This window comes from Thalassophryne amazonica, chromosome 11, assembly GCF_902500255.1.
Source record: "Thalassophryne amazonica chromosome 11, fThaAma1.1, whole genome shotgun sequence".
NCBI classification, from domain to species: domain Eukaryota; kingdom Metazoa; phylum Chordata; class Actinopteri; order Batrachoidiformes; family Batrachoididae; genus Thalassophryne; species Thalassophryne amazonica.
In genome coordinates this window covers 57,483,100-57,505,275 of record NC_047113.1, presented here as the reverse complement: position 1 = coordinate 57,505,275, position 22,176 = coordinate 57,483,100, and the positions used below count along the sequence as shown (strand labels likewise).

The 22,176-nt window shown below is 40.0% G+C and overlaps 1 protein-coding gene across 2 annotated transcripts in view; it reads left to right on the top strand.

The window, feature by feature from the left end:
- The window catches only part of diaph2 (diaphanous-related formin 2), a 1,163,737-nt gene that overhangs the window by 707,082 nt on the left and 434,479 nt on the right, over nt 1-22,176 (top strand). For both annotated transcript variants that reach the window (XM_034181862.1, XM_034181863.1), the window contains 2 exons: nt 10,010-10,111; nt 16,874-16,968. In XM_034181862.1, coding sequence (XP_034037753.1) covers nt 10,010-10,111; nt 16,874-16,968 — 197 coding nt within the window. The remainder of the gene's footprint in view (nt 1-10,009; nt 10,112-16,873; nt 16,969-22,176) is intronic.

The window sequence follows — 22,176 nt, the reverse complement described above, 5'->3', positions numbered from 1 at the left end:
TAAAGGTTTGTGACCCCATTATTTCCTTACATGACCATTTACCCCATGATTCAATTAACCAGATGTCGAAGTCTGAATAAGGCAGCGGGGTGCTGCTGGGAAAGCATAGCTCATGTTTCCAACGGTTCATCCATAATCTATACCAGTTTATGTTACGGGGGCTGTGACTACATTAGACCAGCATACATTGATCATATTCATATTTCAACAGGTTTTATTCCACTCTTTCATCATTTATATTGTATTTTAATTTGAGGAGCACTTTGTACATATACTCAACAAAAATATAAACGCAACACTTTTGGTTTTGCTCCCATTTTGTACGAGATGAATTCAAAGATCTAAAACTTTTTCCACATACACAATATCACCATTTCCCTCAAATATTGTTCACAAACCAGTCTAAATCTGTGATAGTGAGCACTTCTCCTTTGCTGAGATAATCCATCCCACCTCACAGGTGTGCCATATCAAGATGCTGATTAGACACCATGATTAGTGTACAGGTGTGCCTTAGACTGTCCACAATAAAAGGCCACTCTGAAAGGTGCAGTTTTATCACACATCACAATGCCACAGATGTCGCAAGATTTGAGGGAGCGTGCAGTTGGCATGCTAACAGCAGGAATGTCAACCAGAGCTGTTGCTCGTGTATTGAATGTTCATTTCTCTAGCATAAGCCGTCTCCAAAGGCGTTTCAGAGAATTTGGCAGTACATCCAACCACCCTCACAACCGCAGACCACGTGTAACCACACCAGCCCAGGACGTCCACATCCACCATGTTCACCTCCAAGATCGTCTGAGACCAGCCACTCGGACAGCTGCTGAAACAATCGGTTTGCATAACCAAAGAATTTCTACACAAACTGTCAGAAACCGTCTCAGGGAAGCTCATCTGCATGCTCGTCGTCCTCATCGGGGTCTCGACCTGACTCCAGTTCGTCGTTGTAACTGACTTGAGTGGGCAAATGCTCACATTCGCTGGCGTTTGGCACGTTGGAGAGGTGTTCTCTTCACGGATGAATCCCGGTTCACACTGTCCAGGGCAGATGGTAGACAGCGTGTGTGGCGTCGTGTGGGTGAGCGGTTTTCTGATGTCAATGTTGTGGATCGAGTGGCCCATGGTGGCGGTAGGGTTATGGTATGGGCAGGCGTCTGTTATGCATTTTATTGATGGAATTTTGAATGCACAGAGATACCGTGACGAGATCCTAAGGCCCATTGTTGTGCCATACATCCAAGAACATCACCTCATGTTGCAGCAGGATAATGCACGGCCCCATGTTGCAAGGATCTGCACACAATTCTTGGAAGCTGAAAATGTCCCAGTTCTTGCATGGCCGGCATACTCACCGGACATGTCACCCATTGAGCATGTTTGGGATGCTCTGGACCGGCGTATACGACAGCGTGTACCAGTTCCTGCCAATATCCAGCAACTTCGCACAGCCATTGAAGAGGAGTGGACCAACATTCCACAGGCCACAATTGACAACCTGATCAACTCTATGCAAAGGAGATGTGTTGCACTGCATGAGGCAAATGGTGGTCACATCAGATACTGACTGGTATCCCCCCCCAATAAAACAAAATTGCACCTTTCAGAGTGGCCTTTTATTGTGGACAGTCTAAGGCACACCTGTGCACTAATCATGGTGTCTAATCAGCATCTTGATATGGCACACCTGTGAGGTGGGATGGATTATCTCAGCAAAGGAGAAGTGCTCACTATCACAGATTTAGACTGGTTTGTGAACAATATTTGAGGGAAATGGTGATATTGTGTATGTGGAAAAAGTTTTAGATCTTTGAGTTCATCTCATACAAAATGGGAGCAAAACCAAAAGTGTTGCGTTTATATTTTGTTGAGTGTATGTTTAGAAAGTGCTATATGAATAAATTTCACTATTAGTACACTGGGTGCCTCCATACGAACAGAGTATTGCTGTCCCTCGTGTGTGTGCGTGTGTGTGTGTGTGTGTGTGTGTGTGTGTGTGTGTGTGTGTGTGTGTGTGTGTGTGTGTGTGTGTGTGTGTGTGTGTGTGTGTGTGTGTGTGTGTGTGTGTGTAAAACCAGCAGTTGGATGGATTTTCGCTAAACTTTGTGGGAACATTACTTGGTGTTAGTGTCTGAAGGTGATTAACTTTTGGAACATAGCCAGAAAATTAGATAAATAAATAAATATGTTAAGCAAAATTTCTTCGCTATCATTGTGACTGGAGAGTTGATCAAAAGTTAAATGGTAAATGGACTGCATTTACATTGCGCTTTTCCATCTGCATCAGACGCTCAAAGCGCTTCACAAATAATGCCTCACATTCACCCCGATGTGACCTTGAATCCGGAACAGTTTAAAATCTGCCCCCCCACCCACTTTATTGCATAAATTAATTATTTTCTATCAGTTGCATCTTTAGCAGCACTATATCTTATTTGTGTACAGTAATTTCAGTTCAGAAAATGTATTACATAATTACTTATTGTAGTCTCTTAGAGTTTACAGTATTTCGGTGTCAAATTGGTAGGACACATAAGTGTTTAGCTTTAAATGGATCAACTAAATGTTCAAAGTTCATAATAAAATAATATAAAGTAATAAAAGTTCATATTTATTATTGATTAGTACGATTGACTTCATGATGAAGTCAAAGACAAAGTCGCATTATCATCTCTTACTTACTTGTACTTACTCACCTTACTTGACTGTATCCACCGAAGCTTACGAGATGAATTGCTGGCAGAGTATTCGTTATTTATAATACAAGTTTATATCCCGACCTGCAGAGCACACAGGGTATGCGCCAGCTATCTGTTGCCTTTCATTGTTGTTATTGTTATTATTCAAAGTTATGGTCTCCCAATTATGTTTTCTCCTGTGTTCTTCTATATGTATACTCAAGAACAGTTAAACTTTATCAAACATGCTCAGAGAGCACAGTGACATCACACCCACAAGTATCTTATCATATCAATAAAATGTGTTATGAGCTTTTAAACAGTCCAAGTTCACAAACTATAAATTATCTGAACTCATTTCAATAAAATTTGTTATTTTCCTGTATGTTAGTGTGGGGCCGCTGATTTGACCTTATGTTCTGATCATGCTTGTTGTGCAAATCTTACCAAAATCAAATTACTTCTAATCCTGCTTTGTTTGCTAAAAAATAAGATATGCATTCTTGAGATATCTTGATATCTAATCATAAGAGTGTCCGCCTGTGGTTGTGCCGCTAACGAATGTGTTGTCGGCATGAACTTCCTATTTTTGCAGTAATGCCTTGTCTGTTTATCTCTCAGCTTACTGTACTTGACAGAATAATAATCAGACTCTGTAATGTTGGTTAATAGGAAAAAACCCCCAGCAAAAATCAAAAAGAAAAACACTTTCGGCAGAATGATTTTGATGCCAAGTGAAGTGTGTGATAGCAACAGACTTTGTAAGTGGGAGCCACTTAATAAACCCACTTCCTTATTTTGGCCAGCCATCTGCCACCTATAGTCATCCTCTCCACACACCTGGGATTCAGCAAGTGTGGCAGCTCAATTGTGTGTGAGTCCTCCAGGACCCATCAGTCCACATGCAGTGCTCAGTAGAAGCATGTGACATGTGGCATAATTGAGTCAGCCAGCAAATACTGTTGCAGAAATCAGCGAGTTGATGGTACTACTCAGTGCCCAGCGGGAGAGCTCTGAGCTGCATAGGATCGTTTCAGAAAAGATTGTGCCTGTTCCACATTATTAAAGACCCTGTTTTTTTTTTTTTTTCCTATTTAAATTAAAATACCACGAGGAAGGTAAGGGCATAGACAGTAAATGGTACTGAGGAATAGGCAGAGAACATCTCACTGAGAGCACCAGGTAGAAGTGAGTAGGTGAAAGCTGTACGTTGCAGTCTGCAAAAGACAGAAAATTGGAGGTTGAAGAGAAAAATTGTGAATCACAAGAAGCCAAATTCCTCTTCTCAGTTAAAAAAAAGAACAGTTTGGTCCTAATTTGGGTAAAGATCTCAAATGGGTTATATAATTTCCCCTTGATGACTCTCAAAGGCTGCTCTGCTTTTATTTTCCTCTTGCTTCAAAACATCTGCCCAGAAACTCCATCAGTCTAAGAGCATTTATGAATTTTCATCTCCAGTTGTTCTTACTCAAAGGCTTGTGTTACCACAAATTTTAAGTCTATGCTATTTAATTTGTTTTAATGTGAAGCAGCCTTCTCAAGCTCATGCTGCGCGTAGCCTGAGTGCACAGTTTACAACCAAACCATAATAAGTATCAGTGGGATATTCCTCCGCCCTTTTCAGCGCTACTTTATAAAGTAAACAATTTCATAACAGATGTTATGCATTGACAGCAGCAACTGGAGATAGGCAGATGCCTTAAGCATTGCTTCTTCTGGTTGCCCAGGAGATGTTGACTCTTTGACTGTCTCTTCAAATATGCAAGCAAATGCTCAGGGAGGAGATTGTTTGTTCTAGATTTCCTCAGAGACTCCCACCTTAGGCTTAAGCAGAAGACTTTTGATGATTAGCAACAATGTGTGCTGCCTCTTCTATAAACCATCAGGAGGAGTGGGGAAGGTCTGATGAGTCTTCTCTTCCTGCTTGCATTGCTGCATTTTCTTCATCTAAAATTCGTGACTATATTCTTTTGCAGGATTTTCCCCACCTCAATAATTGTAGTTTCATTTGTTAATGGTTGAAAAAAATCTTTAGGTTCACTGATTAAACAAAAAACTAATTTTAAACTCAGTTTTTCCTCATGCCCTGGTAATTTTCCCTATTGCATATACTCACCTATGAACCACTGTAGGATGCACTGTTATTGGCTTATTTTGCTGAGATTTGTGAGATTCCATCTGGTTTGTGTTGTGTTCATAAAGCGAACAATAAAAATGCATCAAATAAGTGTAGGCCATAGCTAAGTAATAAATAATAAATACATACCTTGCAACACAACCATATCCCACTGATTTTGCTTCTCCTGAAGTGGCACACAGCAACTGTGTGGAATAAGAAGGAAGAGGACTGCCTTCTTCCATCTGCTAAACATAGCGAGGATTCGTCCCATCCTGTCTATGGCTGATGCTGAGACTTTACATGCATTTATCTCTTCCAGATTGTATTATTGTAATGCTTTATTTTCTGGTCTGCTGCAGTCCAGCATTAGGGGTGTTCAGTTAGTGTAGAAAGCTGCTGCCAGACTTTTGACACAAAGTAGAAAGTTTGACCACATTATACCCATTCTGGCGTCCCTTTATTGGCTTCCGGTTTCTGTCAGATCGGATTTTAAAGTCCTGTTGCTTTTCTATTAAATTGTTCATGGACTGGCTCCTTCCTACCTGGCAGACTTGGTCAAGCCCTACGTACCGGCACGGCCCTTGCGTTCGCAGGGCACAGGGCTTCTGTGTGTTCCAATGATGAATATTAAGTCTGTGGGGTATAGAGTCTTCTCCTACCGTGGCCCTACTGTCTGGAACGATCTACTTATAGCTATAAGGCAGTCCGACATGGTGGATACTTTTAAATCAAGACTGAAAACCCACTTTTTTAGACTGTCATATCATTAATTTATTCAGTTTTTATGTTTGCCTTGTAATATCTTTTTTATTCTGTTGTGTTTTTACCTTTTTATTGTGCCCTTTTTTCAATTTTAATTTTCTCTGTTGTTATGAATTGTGTGTTATGTAAAGCACCTTAGGGCAACTCTTTCGTGAGATGGTGCTATATAAATTAATAAATTGAATTGAAATTGAAGGACTGCATTTCTGTAGCGGTTTTCCATCTAGCAGATGCTCAAAGCGCTTTACAATGAGGCCTCACATTTATGTCCCCAGCCAAGTCTGGTACCCATTTTTACAGCTGGGTGGAGAATATTGTCCTGCTGTCAGACGCCGCTTGTGACTTTGAAGGGCTTTGCACAGTTTGATACTCCAAAGTTCTACGAGGTTGACATGACAACCATGAAACACCCACATAGTAAAATCACCCATGTAAAACTAACACTGTAACATATGTACACCAGTGTAAAATTAAGAGTGCCAGTGTTAATTTAACACTGGTGATTTTACTGTGCAGTTACAATCATTGCATTTGTATTTGTTGAACCTTTTATTTTACCCCACTGCTTCAGGGAAACTGACACACAGCTGCTTCGAGCTTCACAAAGGATTTGTACAATTCATAAGCTTCGACCCTTCCAATTTCCCCAAGTCATTAAACATCTGACAGCCGTTATCACATTTGTTTTCTTAATTCTTTAATTTGTTCAACCACAGTCATGTAGATAAGCACAGACATCACTAACACAAAGCAATTATACCTGCTTCACAGTCACGTGTCCGCACCCCAACTATCCCATTGAGATTGCAAACAGTCACCTGCCACCACTTCCTCTCCAAGCCTCCATGATCACATTCTTCCAATATCGGATAAACGTGCTTGTTTGCTTGTTTGTAAACTTGTTTTCTCATTGACACGTGCAGAAATAAAACATAATTCCCAGATGCTGCAAAGCAAAACTATTCACTGTGAGAAAGTGAGTGGAAAATCAGTTGTCTAGCCCCCCCCCAAAAAAAAGCCTTATGCTGATGATGCAATGCTTTCTGGTTTTGTTTTTAATTTTTTCCCGATATGCAACAGGGATAATTTCAGTGTTTTGCAGCCCATTTTTATTTACTACAGTTGTACATGGATTATGTAACTGTAAGATGGACTGACAGGATTATATGCAGCCTGTTTGCATGTGCAGCCCTGACACATCTTGTTCGCCTTCAGGGTTAACTCACCAACAGCTTGTGTGGTCAAGATGTCAGGTTTATTTGTAGTTTCTAAAATTCTAATGACAGGAATCTGGCAGTGGTAAATAGTGTCAAGCAAATTGGTTGGCATTTTAAACATGCTTTGATGTAAACTTTGTTAGAGAATGGCAGTTTTTAGAGTTCTCATGCTTCTTGTGTTATTGCATGGTTGTCACACTTGGACATTAACCAGTGACAGAAGGCAATAAATAGATGTTTTCTTTCCTTGGCAGATCCTTGTTTACTGCTGGAATGACTTTGTGTCAAAGCAGTGGTTATTTCAGGAGACTATGCCATCAGTTATACCATGATGACTTTGTGGTTTCTCTGGGCATGATCCAGCAAAAAGGCACATCCCTGTTGAGGACTCCAGTGGCTGGATAAGGCCAAGTGGGCTGTACAACATTTCACCAAATAGATGGTTACATTTGAGAGGTGGGGATGGTTGCATGACTGGGTGGATGGCATCCAGAATCCATGGTGGTTCTGTAATGTCCTCCCAGACTGAGCTTATGTAATAGCAGATTCCAAGAGTAGTGAAATCTCTAGTCTTCTGAAGCCAGTGTCTTCATAAGGTACCGTTTGCTCATTAACACATATTGTCATGCTGTGTTTGCTGCAACGGAGTTTTATCCCATAAGCTAATGTTTGTTGACTAAGCAGCAGACCATTCAAGCAAAAAGGATCTGCTCACTGATAAATGCTTTTTCATAGCAGCTAAGATTATATTAATTTGCCCCCTTATGGTATGTGTGTTGAGACGACTGTCAAACTGAGGTACCCTTTTTTGTTTATGTATTGCACAGCACCTTACTGCTCCAGCACACATTTAATCTTTGCCCATTAGGTTTTTGCAGGTTTTCTCGGTTGACATTAAGAACGCCTCATTTGCTCTCCATGCTCACAAACAATGCACAATTTCTTTTCTCTATTAAAGCTGATGTGAGGCAGACATTTAAAAGCATAAGTCTGACAGTGTTAGTTACATATAGCAGGTGTTTAAGTACATCCGCTTGTAACAACTAATTAATGTCTAACTCAAAGGTACCCCGATATGCTTGAAGATACCTGGAGGTTATGGCTTTGAACCGTATGGAAACACCTCATCCTTGCCTCGTGTTGACAGATTTTCGACAGATGTTTGCCATGACCTCCTCGAAACTAACAGTAACCGTACACCCTGTTACAGTGACAGAAATATTGGCAGGATACAAACACAAGAAGAGAGTGAAGATCATCTGCAGGGTATTGCTCTGTTGCTATGACCGGTGACTGTGTGCATTATAGTTTTTTTAATATTTCAATCACGTCCACCCTTCATCTGTGTCATTTATTAACTCCAGAAACCACAAACATGGGATGGCATGATTGGTTTTCATCTCTTTCTTTTTCTTGATGAAATACTAAAGCACTGCTTGAGGGTAAAAGTCAGAATTCTGACTGATAATGACGTTCTCCATGTACATGTGGAGTTGTGCTAGGAAGGACTCGCAGTGTAAAGTTTGTGCCAAATTAAAACACAGATCCATACGAGACAGAGAGAGAGAGAGAGAGAGAGAGAGAGAGAGAGAGAGAGAGAGAGATTTTCAGCTGTTTTTATTTGAGACACCTAAAGGTAAATGATTTATAAATCAGAGCTACTTTAACAGGATTTAAACAATATAATTTTGTCTTGGAAGTTCATTGGTGAACTTGCTTACTGCTGGACACACTCTTACAAGCGCCATTAGCTTAGCTTATGACAAGCTAAAAGTGGATGCTCTTGTTATGGCTGAACAACCGTCCAGTTTTTGGGTATTCTGTGTTAGTACACGCCCGGTGCCGACATGCTTGATGAATTCCTGTGCAAAAAGTAGTTCCTAGATAATTGTGATATATTCCTGTGAGATAATGAGTATATCTCATCTAACTAAATCAATTCTAAAATTTACCAGTAATAAAATTATAAAGATAACTGAAGTAATAAATATTTAAGAAACTTATTTATGAGCAACTACACCTGTTATCGCTCAAGTACATTGTAAACATTGTCACGATGTAGTTTGATGCAAAAGAGTACAGAAAGATATGATTGGAATGTTTTGATTACCATTTAAGCCGTGGTCACGACCCGCCATACTTGCACGTGCGTGCAGTCTACTTGCAAAAACGTGGGCTAAATTTGGAGATCCGTACGTCCTAAGTACTGCCTCAGTACGAATTTAGGAGCACGCAGACACGCCGTAGAGGTTTTAGTGCATGCAGAACTTTCGCTGCGGTCAGGCTGCAGATTCACCAGCAGTACAGATGACGCACGTTGTGAGTACTGCCTCAGTACGGATTCAAAGCAGCACATTTTCATTCAATTACTATTGAATTAACCAAATCCGTACGTAGGCAGTACGGATTACGGCACTCACCACATACTATGGAGGCCGACAGACTTGCATGCACAACGCAGCTTCTCACTTTATTTCCAAACGTCAGCAACACAGACACTCCACAGCTTTAGTCTGTTAAGTAGCTGTAACTTTTCGAGGCAAGTAAACACTCGTACAACTTACCGCTGCAGGCTGGACATGCTCATGCATTGCCGATGGCAAAAAACACCTGCCACTCCGGTCCCGCTCATAAAAAAGAAAAGCGACCCCACACACACACTGCTTTATTGTCAACTCTCTTTATCGTTACACTCCTAGAGACATGCGTTGAACGTACTCCCTGCCTCCTCTTGCTACTGCCTCCGTACGTTTTCACAAAAACGTAGTGGCCGTGGCATCCGCAGAAAACATACGGCGAAAAAAAATGCACGGTGGGTTGTGACCGTGGCTTTACAGTTGGCGATGAAAGACTTGGGTGTTAACTTCTTGTTAAAGTCAGAACAAGAAGCTGCACTGAAAGAGATCTATCTGGGAAGTGGCGCTCATGAGAGTGTGGCGAAAGTAGTCCGGCGAGTTCAATCTGTGGGCGCGAGCTATCCCGCAATTCCAAAATAGCAGAGATGTCGGTCCAGTGAGAGCAGCACTCTGGGCAGGGTGACTGCTGGGGTACAATTTGTTCTTGACAAGTTGCCCAGATCGTCATAAATTGTGCAAAGCATCCTCTGTGACATTTTGATTAGTATGGTTTGCATAGAATTTTTTTTAATATAGATTTCACAAATGTTCACATATTAATGCTGAAAACACTTTTTGTGTGTGTGTGTGTGTGTGTGTGTGTGTATTTTTCTCCAGCAATGAATAAAGCAGTTGATGAGCCTGATGACAGAATGCTACAATTCAAGAAAAAGGCAAAAGAGCTTCACATCCTGGATCCTAAAACAGCACAGAATCTTTGTAAGTATACAGTAAATCTATGTTGTGTGCTAATTATATTCTATATTATTTTACCTGCGTAACTCCACACATTTATGAAGTGGTATGTTGTGTGAACTTTCTTGTTTTCTTTGAGAATCCAGGCATTTTCCTACTCCATGAACAACTCACAAAGTTGTTTGTGAGAAAAAGTGGAAAGCCTGCACCACTGATGGTGTTTTACCGGGTCCTTTGGGGAAAACATTTTCTTGGCAGTTATTTAGTGGTCACTACAAGTGCATATAGTGCATATAGTGCATAATCAAGTGGAAAGCAAATTTCAGAACTCGGCACGATAGCTACATGTGGGTGTTTCAGTTTCCCAGGATCCTCAGTAGGCTTGATGTTGAGTTAAAACCACTGGTGTATTTCCTCCACCTTCTAACCTTTACTGTATTTCAGAGCACTAAACGTTGGAACAAATGTTTTTTTGTTTGTTTTGTTTTTTAAAATACTGAGTATTGTTTCAGGTCTTGTACACTGAACAAAAATATAGAGGCAACACTTTTGTTTTTGCTCCCATTTTTTATGAGCTGAACTCAAAGATCTAAAACATTTTATATATACAAAAAAGAGCTATTTCTCTCAAATATTGTTCACATTTTTTTTTTAAATCTGTGTTAATGAGCACTTCTCCTTTGCCAAGATAATCAGTCCAACCTCACAAGTGTGGCATATCAAGATGCTGATTAGACAACATGATTATTGCACAGGTGTGCCTTAGGCTGGCCACAAATGAGAATGTGAAGATAGGCAATGTTTAGCAAAATTTAAAATTTTTTACTTATTTATAAAAATTGTAGCACTCATGAAATAGCAATAGGTTTGGTTTTCTTGTAGATGTGATCTAATATGTCAAAAGTAATAGGAGGGAAAAATCAGTGCTTTATCTAGCATAGTTTTTGAGTAACAAGCAATTAAAGGTAATAGCATTTTCTTGTGGTTTTAATTTTCAGCCATTTTCAGAGCATTTTTAGGGGAAAAGGGCACAACATATACAAAGTCTGACAAGATTTTCAAATTCTACACAAAAACCTACCCTATACACTGACTTTCGAAGCTGTACATTCTATACAGTTGGAGATATTCATGCTGTAAAGTGCACAGAGAACCTCATTTGGTAAAATTCAGATCACTAAATTTTTCAGGGGCTGTGGCTTCAACACTATTTGAGATACAGATGTAATATTTTGGGGTTTTACATATCTGTGGCATAAGAGCACCTGTGAATTTTTTCAGAAGTATCTGAGAGGATGACCTAGGACCTGCCACGTTACTTGAGATGTACTGACCTGATGGTTACATATATGACATTTGTAAGACATCATGGCATGACATACATGAATTGGTCATGATTAAAAAATAAATAAAATCTTAACACTTTTGCTTGCTGTATTACTATGTTAGTTAATTCATGTGTCCACACAGAAATGAAATTCAGTAATGGTCATCCCCTTCGGCTGAGGCTGCTGCCACACCCGCTGGTGTCGCCACAGCAGATCCAGGGGGATCTGGATGTTGATTTGGCACAAGCTTTACACCGAATGCCCTTCATGACACAACTCCACATTGTATGAGCAAATGCGGCAGGGGTGGGCTTTGAAGTGGGAACATTACACACTGAAACAAAGCGCACTAATCACATGGCCGCCACCCCTGGCAAATGAAATGCAGTAATACAGGTACAAGACATATTTCTGAGTGAGTGAATATTTCTAAGAAAGTACCTGAGCTTACTTTGAAATCACTCAATTTTACTTCTGACAGCTGAGTTGAAAAGTGTTAATAAGGCAAGTTCAAACATGATTTGAATTTAGACTCCTGCAATTTGATAAACACGCTCTTAAATTCTGATTTGGAATATAAATGATTATTTCTTCAGCCCTTCATGTTAGGCAGTGATGCTCGTAGGTGGAAACGCTAATGTGCGATGATTGGTGGCAAGTACACAGCAAAATCACCAGTGTTAGCACTGCTGTGTAAGAATATGTCCTCATCCAACCTATTTTCCCTAAAAATTTTAGCAGTGGTGCATAAGCGCTTCATATTCTTGACTTTTTTATGAACAGCTGACACAATTTTGTTGTCAGGCTTTATGAAGCAGCATATGGTTCAAATACATGACACATATATGTGTTTTCTGTACGTGTGCGGCAGCATGCATTTGTCAGTGGAGGAGGACTTGTGCTGTGGTGTTGTTGATAGGTGGAACTGTCATCTTTGATTACAACCCAGCAGATGGGCTTGAAGTTTGACAGGAAGCAAAAATAAGTGTCAAAAATCTCACCTCCAGAATGGTGATGTTTGAGAGACATGTACTACACAACAAGTCAGCCCCTCTGAGTCACAGTGACTGATACTACAGCATCAAAAAAGAGTCACTACTATACTTTAATGAAATAGAAGCAGAGAGTGTTAAGCTTTTTACATTTCAACCCTACCTACACCCAATGATTTACAAAAATAGGAGGAATTTTAAAATTAAAGGTACAGTAGGTTACGGCTCCTGTGACCCTTACTTGGACTGGAGTAAGCGGTTGAAGATTGGTGGGTGAATGAGTGAGGTAAGCTACGGTGAGGTGAGGATTTTTATTTTTTTAATGTGTGTAGCCAAGGAAACATTGAGGTGAAGAAAGATTTAATGATTCTCTCTATCTCTCTCTCTCTCTCTCTCTCTCTCTCTCTCTCTCTCTCTGAGACCTGGATGACTGACACCAATATACACTCATTGGCCACTTTATTAGGTACACCTGTTGAATTGCTTGTTACCATAAATACCTAATCAGCCAATCACATGGCAGCCACTCAACACATTTAGGCATCTAGACATGGTGAAGATGATGTGCTCAAGTTCAAATCGAGCGTCAAGAATGGGGAAGAAAGGGATTTTAGTGACTTCGAACATGACATGTGTGTTGGTGCCAGATGAGCTGGTCTAAATATTTCAGAGACGGGTGATCTGCTGGAACTTTTACACACAACCATCTCTAGGGTTTACAGAGAATGGTCCAAAAAAGAGAAGATATCCAGTGAGCACCAGTTGTGTGGATGGAAAAGCATTGTTGATGTCAGAGGTCAGATGAGAATGGGCAGACTGATTGAACGGGTGACTGTGTGTTGCTGTCATGTCAGTATGGACCAACATCTCTGAGGAATATTTCCAACACTTTGCTGAATTTATGCCACAAAGAACGAAGGGAGTTCTGAAGGAAAAAGGGGGTCCAACCCGGTACTATCAAGATGTGCCTAATAAAGTGGCTGGTGAGTGTATATCTGGACTCTGTTGCCAGAAATGTTTCTGGTTGTTAAAAGGACTGAATCAAATGATGATGACTGTTGTCAATGAATCCAGAGATTATTTTGCAATGAATTATTGTTAGTGATACCACTGGATGCACACAGCCATGTGATTGCCTCTGTCTCTATGTAACTGTGTTTGTGTAGGTTTGTGAACAAGATATCATCTTCTTCTTTGTCTTTCGGCTGTTCCCATTAGGGGTCGCCACAGCAGATCAATAGTTTCCATCTCACCCTGTCCTGTGTATCTTCCTCTGTCACACCAACCACCTGCATGTCCTCTCTCAGCACATCCATGAACCTCCTCTTTGGTCTCCCTCTTCTCCTCCTGCCTGGTGGCTCCATCCTCAGCATCCTTCTCCCTATATACCCTGGGTCCCTCCTCTGCACATGTCCAAACCATCTCAATCTCGCCTCTCTGACTTTGTCTCCAAACCGTCCCACCTGAGCTGTCCCTCTGATATGTTCATTCCTAATCTTGTCCATTCTTGTCACTCCCAAAAAGAATCTCAACATCTTCAGCTCTGCCACCTCCAGCTCTGCCGCCTGTCTTTTTGTTAGTGCCACTGTCTCTAAACCATATAACATAGCTGCTCTCACTACTGTTTTTTAAACTTTCCCCTTCACTCTTGCTGATATTCTTCGGTCACAAATCACTCCTGCCACCTTTCTCCACCCACTCCACCCTGCCTGCACTCTCTTCTTCACCTCTCTACCACACTCTCCATTACTTTGAACAGTTGACCCCAAATATTTAAACTCATCTACTTTCACCACTTCTACTCCTTGTAACTGCACTATTCCACTGGGCTCCCTCTCATTCACACACATGTACTCAGTCTTGCTTCTACTGACTTTCATTCCCCTTCTCTCCAAAGCATATCTCCACTTCTCCAGACTAGACTCAGCTTGCTCTCTACTCTCACTACAGATCACAATGTCATCTGCAAACATCATAGTCCATGGGGACTCCTGTCTGATCTCATCTGTCAACCTGTCCGTCACCACTGCAAACAAGAAAGGACTCAGAGCTGATCCTTGGTGTAATCCCACCTCCATCTTGAATGAGTCTGTCATTCTGACTGTGCATCTCACCTCTGTCACACTATTTTTGTACATGTCCTGCACTACCCTAACATACTTCTCTGCCACTCCAGACTTCCTCATACAATGCCACAACTCTTCTCTTGGCACCCTATCATAAGCTTTTTCTAAGTCCACAAACACACAATGTAACTCTTTCTGTCCTTCTCTGTACTTTTCCAACAGTATTCTCAGAGCAAACATTGCATCTGTAGTGCTCTTTCTCAGCATAAAACCATATTGCTGCTCACAGATCTTCACCTGTTTTCTAAGCCTAGCTTCTACTACTCTTTCCCATAACTTCATGCTGTGGCTGATCAGCTTTATGCCTCTGTAGTTACTGCAGCTCTGCACATCACCCTTGTTCTTGAAAATAGGAACCAGCACACTTCGTCTCCACTCCTCAGGCATCCTCTCACTTTCCAAGATTTTATTAAACAATCTGGTTAGAAACTCTACTGCCATCTCTCCTAGACATTTCCATGCCTCCATTGGAATGTCATCTGGACCAACTGCCTTTCCACTCTTCATCCTCTTCATAGCAGCCCTCACTTCTTCCTTGCTAATCTCTTTTACTTCCTGATTTACACCACATCATCCAGCCTTTTCTCTCGCTCATTTTCTTTATTCATCAACTCTTCAAAATATTCCCTCCACCTTCTCAGCACACACTCCTCACTTGTCAGCACATTACCATGTGCATCTTTTACCACCCTAACCTGCTGCACATCCTTTCCAGCTCTGTCCCTTTGTCTGGCCAATCGGTACAAGTCCTTTTCTCCTTCCTTACTATTCAACTTCTTGTACAGCTCGCAATGCCTTTTCCTTTGCTTTTGCCACTTCTCTTCTCGCCTTACGCCGCATCTCCTTGTACTCCTGTCTACTTTCTTCATCTCTCCGACTATCCCAAAACTTTTTCGCCAACCTCTTTCTCCTTATGCTTTCCTGGACCTCTTCATTCCACCACCAAGTCTCCTTGTCTTCCTTCTACTGTCCAGATGTCATACCCAGTACTGCCCTAGCTGTCTCCCTCATCATAACAAAGTGTAATCAGATTTTGATCAGACTGTACATTGAGCCAATGAGTGGTAATAAGTGATTTGATTTTTTTAGGATTGGTCAGGACTCAAAGTCAGACATCAAGGTTAAATTTCAAGATCCTTGGCATTACTGTATATTCGAAAATGACAAATAAGAAATTTCACCTTTTAACATTTTATCTACTTGCCTGAAACTTTAAAATACAGGAGTGGCAATAGAGTTAATTCTATATAGGGCCTCAGATCCATGGGTGCCCATGCTTGTCTCCAGATACTGTAGCTTAAAGTAGACAAGAACCTGTGACTCCTTCTGGAGAGGATGCCAGTCTTTCACAGGTTACTTCCCCAGCCAAGGTTAGTTCTCATTTATTGCTGTTTTGAGTGGGATAATGCAGACAAATTGCCTCATCCAAGGACTCAAGCGGGCAGCGTGTAGTTCAGGTAGTGATCAGAAGAGTGAAGGTTACAAATGCTGAAACACACAGATACAATCAGTTTACACTGATTGTAAAACAGATAAAAGTAGAAAAATACTCACATTAGAGACGCTTCTCTGACAGTAAAATTGCGTTTGTACTTGATTAAACAAACAATTTTTAAAATAGTTGATTCATTTGTAGTAAACTATCGTTTAAGGCAGTAGTTGCTTGAGCTATTGCAGATCCGCCACAGAGAAATTCAGTGTTCATATTTTTTTGTTTGCTTGCTTTTGTGATAATGTCCTTGTGAAATAACACTTTGTATTACAGAAGCATTAAACAAAGTCGTGAGTTGACTTGATTATGAATAATGAATAAAGGAGGAAAATGTGCTGCCTCTCTGCTGTGGTGTCAGACACAGACTTCAGATTTCACCGCTGCCACCGTATAGCAGCTGCTGAGTGACTCTCCTCCAACTCATTACCAAATATCCACCTGTGACTTCCACCTGGATCCACCAACAGCCCCGCACTCCCCACCTGCAGAGTGAAACATGCAGTGAGCTGTCCTCTGAGGAATCCTGTTCCTTTGCATCCACCCAAGCAACAGTTACTGTCTTCTCTAGTAGCACATCCCCGCTGTAACAAATAGTACTACAGGTGTTAGTTCGTCAGCTTTCACTATTAACAGCTGATGTTTCCAGTCCCAGTAATTATCGGAGTGGTACAGACTGTCCTGATGAGGGGCGGAAACTGGATTCATTTTTCCCAGTGACAAGTTGTGTCTATGGCCATTTTGTCTGAAAGATGAGTGGTGAAATGTCTCTGTGAAACCCTGCGGTCCAATAAAAAATACGATTTAAAAAAATGACGGGAAATAACACTTTTCTCTCTCCGTCACAACAGCAATTTTCTTGGGTTCGTTCCGCCTGCCTTATGAGGAGATCCGGGACATCGTGCTGCAGGTAGACGAGGAAAGGCTCAGCGAATCACTCATTCAGGTAAGAATGATGTTCAGAATTGTGTGTGTGTGTGTGTGTGTGTGTGTGTGTGTGTGTGTGTGTGTGTGTGTGTGTGTGTGTGTGTGTGTGTGTGTGTGTGTGTGTGTGTGTGTGTGTGTGTGTGTGTGTGTGTGTGTGTGAGAGAGAGAGAATTGGCTGTACTAGTGATTCCCAAAGTATTGGACGTGGCCCACTTGAGGGCTGTGAAGGTATTGCAGATGGACCATGAGTGGTCATTAAAAATAAACAAAATCATCTTTAAATTTCAGTTCTATAATAAAGTTTTAAATTATGCAAAAAATACTTGATTATTTGGAAAAATGCAATCGGACGTACTCAAAGCTGATAGGATTTAAATTAGATTTTGTTTAAATTTGTGTGAGTGGGCAAAGGGGGCGTAAATTGTATGTAAATACTTCATCTCTGTCTCCTCTGTTCATCAATATTGTGATTAAAGTTTGGTTTGGCTTCATAAGATTTTCAGATTTCAAAGTGGGCTGTGGCATTCTTCATTTTGGGAATGGCTGTTTCACAGGGTTTTGATATTCAGAAACAATTTTTCAATTTCAGCGGGTGGTTGTATGTTCTGTTGACCCCGTTTAAAACTTGTTCTTGCTTTCAACACAAATTATTTTTTTTGTTCTCACGCTGACCACAGACGCCCCCACCCCTCCACACCTTCCATTCATCCTCTTATACTGAATGATGAAGGACAATGTTTGGTAAAGTCATTTTAACTCCACCCTCCTTTCCTCTTACCATTATCTTAAACCATGATTGATGAGCCTTCTAAAGGCTATTTGTTTCTCTTCTTGTTTTATTTCTGTTTTCTTGTCTTAGAAAGTAGTAATTGTGAGCAAGGTGGGTGCATCTGAGGTAATGATGCATCACTTTCTTGCATTTGTTCTACAACCTGTGTAAGTGTCGTGCTTCCCCTCAGTGTCCTTTTATAAATCATGGTTGCAACCCTGCATCCTTTTGTTTCACTTGGAACAACATGGACAATGCAATTAACAAGAAAATGCAGTAATCCTGCAGTAATCCTTCTGTCTCATTGCAGACCAGTATGGATCGAAGATATTTCACATTTTGTGTGTTCAACTTCATTCATTTGTTAATATAGATCCATTAATGCATGTCAGGCCCGTAACACATTTCAAAAAGTTGGGACAAAGACAGTTTATTCAAAAATGTCCTTTGGCATCTTCCTTGTTTTTTACTCTTGTTTTACATGTGCAGGTCGCCACAGCATCTCCATTAGGAACACTGCACTTTTTATTCCAAATTAAATCATGAGGAAAAAATTGTCGGGCAGCACAATTGCTTAGTGATTAGCACTGTTGCCTCACAGCAAGAAGGTCATGGGGTTGATTCCCACCTGGGGTCTTTCTTTGTGGAGTTTGCATGTTCTCCCCGTGCCCTCTGTGTGTGTTCCCTCTGGGTGCTCTGGCTTCCTCCCACATCCGAAGACATGCAGGTTGGGTGAATTGGAAACTTTAAATTGTCCGTAGGTGTGAATGTGTTTGTTTGTCTACATGTGGCCCTGCAACAGACTGCTGTCTTGTCCAGGGTGTACCCTGCCTCATGTCCTATGACTGCTGAGATAGGCTCCAGCCTCCAGAGTAAGAGGTTGAAGATGAGTGAGTGAGCAAAATTGATCAAATTTGTTATTACTTTGTAGAAAGTGAAGAAAAGAGAATATTAGGTTGTACCAAAAAATTGCAATGTCTGCATTTTTGTTTTTGTGAAAAAACAGGTGTCAAACATGTAGCCCTTATTTAAAGGACATGTCATAACATAACAATTTAGATTTCAGCTGTTAGTTGCCAGCCAATGATTCACAGGATTACTTTGTGCACTTCCGTAACTGGTCTCAAAGTATACGGCATTCACAGCAAACAGCTACAGAATCTGCCGAAAACAAAGTACAAAGTGAGTACTCGTTTTTCCTAATGTTTCCAACAGTGTTTATATAGCGTTGAGAAAAATGTCCCAGTGCGCACTTGAATGGAATGTAGCTGCTAACATTAAGGATGGAGCCACAGATTAATTCCAAAGTTTACATAAGTGTGATGTGTTATGGTGACTCGTTTTTAAGTGATAACTGTTAATTTTGGTGCATTGACGGTAAAAGGATCAGCCACTCTCCACTGTGAGAAGACTTAGTGGGTGTGCACAGCCATTAGTCATAAATGCAGACTGTTAAAAATGGTGTCTGCTAGACACTCAGCTTTGTACACGCTTATGAGTGTTGTCTTCGATATAACTGTGAAAAATCTAAAAATACACCTGTGTGATCAGACAGCCTGAAAAACAGCGGAGAGGTCCGCATGCACATGCACGTTAAAACAACATGCTGCTCCGCACATATCAAGATCCAAAATTTGACAGACTGTCTCACAGTTAAAAAAAATAAAAATATTAATTCTATCAGCTCCACTGAGGAGAAAACAATGCGAAAGTCCAGGGTATAATTGTGTGTGTTTGACTAATTTTGGTTTTACCTTCATAATTTACCTTCAAAAAAACTGTTTACTTTGCCTTGTTTGTTATTTTGTTCAGCACACCCTCCCCTGTGTGACATTACAGGTTTTCTTTCATTCTGACATATTTTCTTAACACAGTGAACCTAAATTCACACAGAAACATAAAATCCTAATAGAACAAAGTACACCATATACATGTTTAACAAACCACGGTTATACCTTAGAATGCAAATATAAATTGTAAATGTCAAAAATATATGTTTAAATATAGCAAACAACAAAGTTATATACAACTGTTTACATTAAAATGCAGGAAATGTTTCTGCTGTTTTTTTGTGCAGCTACTACTACTCGTATTTACACACAATAAGATAGACACAAATTATATTTGTGCCACTCAGAAAAACAATGCCTGTCCAAAATAAGACTTCTCTGACTTGTGTTGGACATGTAATATTGGGCATTGGAATGACCTGATACTTTGTCATTCATGCTGCTATCCACCAGGAGGCAGTGTTTTCTTTGGTCGCTTTTATTTTTTTTCTCACCAAAAGCCCATTTGTGGTCATTGATCAATCCACGTGGAATCAGTGGTTTTGCATCATGTGTTTTTCCTTCAGTGATAAAGGGGAAGATGTCCCCCACCTCCCACCAGCCTCAGAACAGGAATGAGGAAAGATGTTAACGCACATGCTGAATGTGGCACTTCCACAACCAAATATGTGGATTTATGATCACTTTGGGTTTGGTTTAGAACATGCTTTTAACACCAAATGATAAAGGAAAAGTTATGTTTTCTTTCCCCTTGTAATTGCTCTGAGCAGAGAAGAGAAGAGGGAGAGAAGTCCCGTTTGCACACGTGCTGGACGAGTGCAGCACTGAGGACCTCTCCACACATATTACCATAATAAATCAGGAAAAAGCCTTCGGAAAATTATTAATCATTATTCAGGTTTTACTGTGTCTATCAACAAAATTTTAAAACTGGTATATAAGTTGAGGTTTGCACTTTCAACAAACATTCAAACAAACTCAAAGTGTGGGGAATTTGATGGGATTACAGCTTAATTCAGTCATGTGACTTTGACGCGCATCTGCATCGAACAACTCCAGAGGGATAAATATGTAATGTCCACATCATCAAAGAGTCCTCAAGCATGGATCGCGTGCAATCACCAGCCAGAGAACACTGTCCAGTTCCACTATAGGTCCATTTTCACGGTATCGTAGAGCGCTGGGGTTGCACCAAAATTGGCCTTATATTTCCGGTATCTAAACATATTAGGTAAAATGTCATATATGGATAAATACATGATAGAATGAAGTACCTGTAAATAAAAAACAACAAACAAAAACTATTTGTTTATCTTGAAAATATATCAAGCAGTTGAATTTTTGACAGAAATGACTTTCCCATTTGAAAAATTCACAGTTTTCCAAGTTGAATAATTTCCAAGGCAGAATATTCACCACAAAAATATTCACTGGTACAATACATTAGAATATGTACTTTTACTAAATGATGCAATAGTGGCTATATCCAGGATTTTTTCCGCACAGAGTAGAATTGAATCCGCATGAGTAAGTTTCCGTCCAAAATGTCCACTCCGACTTTTCCATCTGTTGCTCTAACAAGAAATACATCTTTGTGAATCAGATACACTTTTAATAAAGTGCATCTATGTTTGTCACCTTAGGGCAAAATATATCTGAACTATCTTCTGAAACTTGGTATTGAGAAGCATGTGAACATCATTCCGTCCAAAAGTGTCCACTCCGAAATACAGGTTTAAGTCCTCAGTATGTTAACACTGTAAATATTTCTGGTAAGGCAAGGTAATAAAAAATATCCACTCACTTCATAATATACTATGCACTTGGAAAAGTATTAGCTGTTAATTTTGAATAAGACCCACAAGGAATGTGTTTAAAATATTTTGTCCACTCCGAAACCATTTGTTACAAATCTTAAAGTATCCTGTATCATTAATCTTTCCTGATTTTATTGAATATTTCTCTAATATATCAAGACACTTGTGACATTATATACTTTTGAACTATTTCTGACAGTCTTGACATTGTTTTAATTTTTTGCAGCCTATTGACTTAATATAATTATCCAAACTCCAACAAAAGGTGCACAAATTGATGGAATACAGTACAAGAGTTATCACTTTGGGCCATGTATTAATATTTTCTTGAAACTATGGATTAATACTTATAATAAAAACATAATTTGTTGTTATTCATACAAAAGAATAACATCTAGCTCTCATATTTGTCCCTTATGGGTAGAAAATTTTGGCACCAGAGGAGAATATTTCACTAAGACTCAAATTTTTAGTGAAAATTTCAGCTTCTACATCAACATTACTCATCCAGTAAATGATATAAATAATGTAGGTAAGTTTTACTAAGAAACGTGAACTTATTTTAACTTGGAAATATGGCTGTTACTGACAGTGGTAATATTTATATTAAATATAATAAATTTCTTGTATTTTTAACCTTTTGGACATGTGTACTTTGAAAGACCAGAACTTGAGAGAAAATAAAGTTACAGCCAAAATTTAAAAAGTTTCTGCAACCATAAAGGTTAGAGATATAAATGAATTACAAAAAACAGCAAATTGAAGACATCAATTTTTGACCTCTTTGGGACTGAATGCTCTACAATATTGTAGAAATGGCCCATAAGTCCTCACGCACGGATCATGTCCAA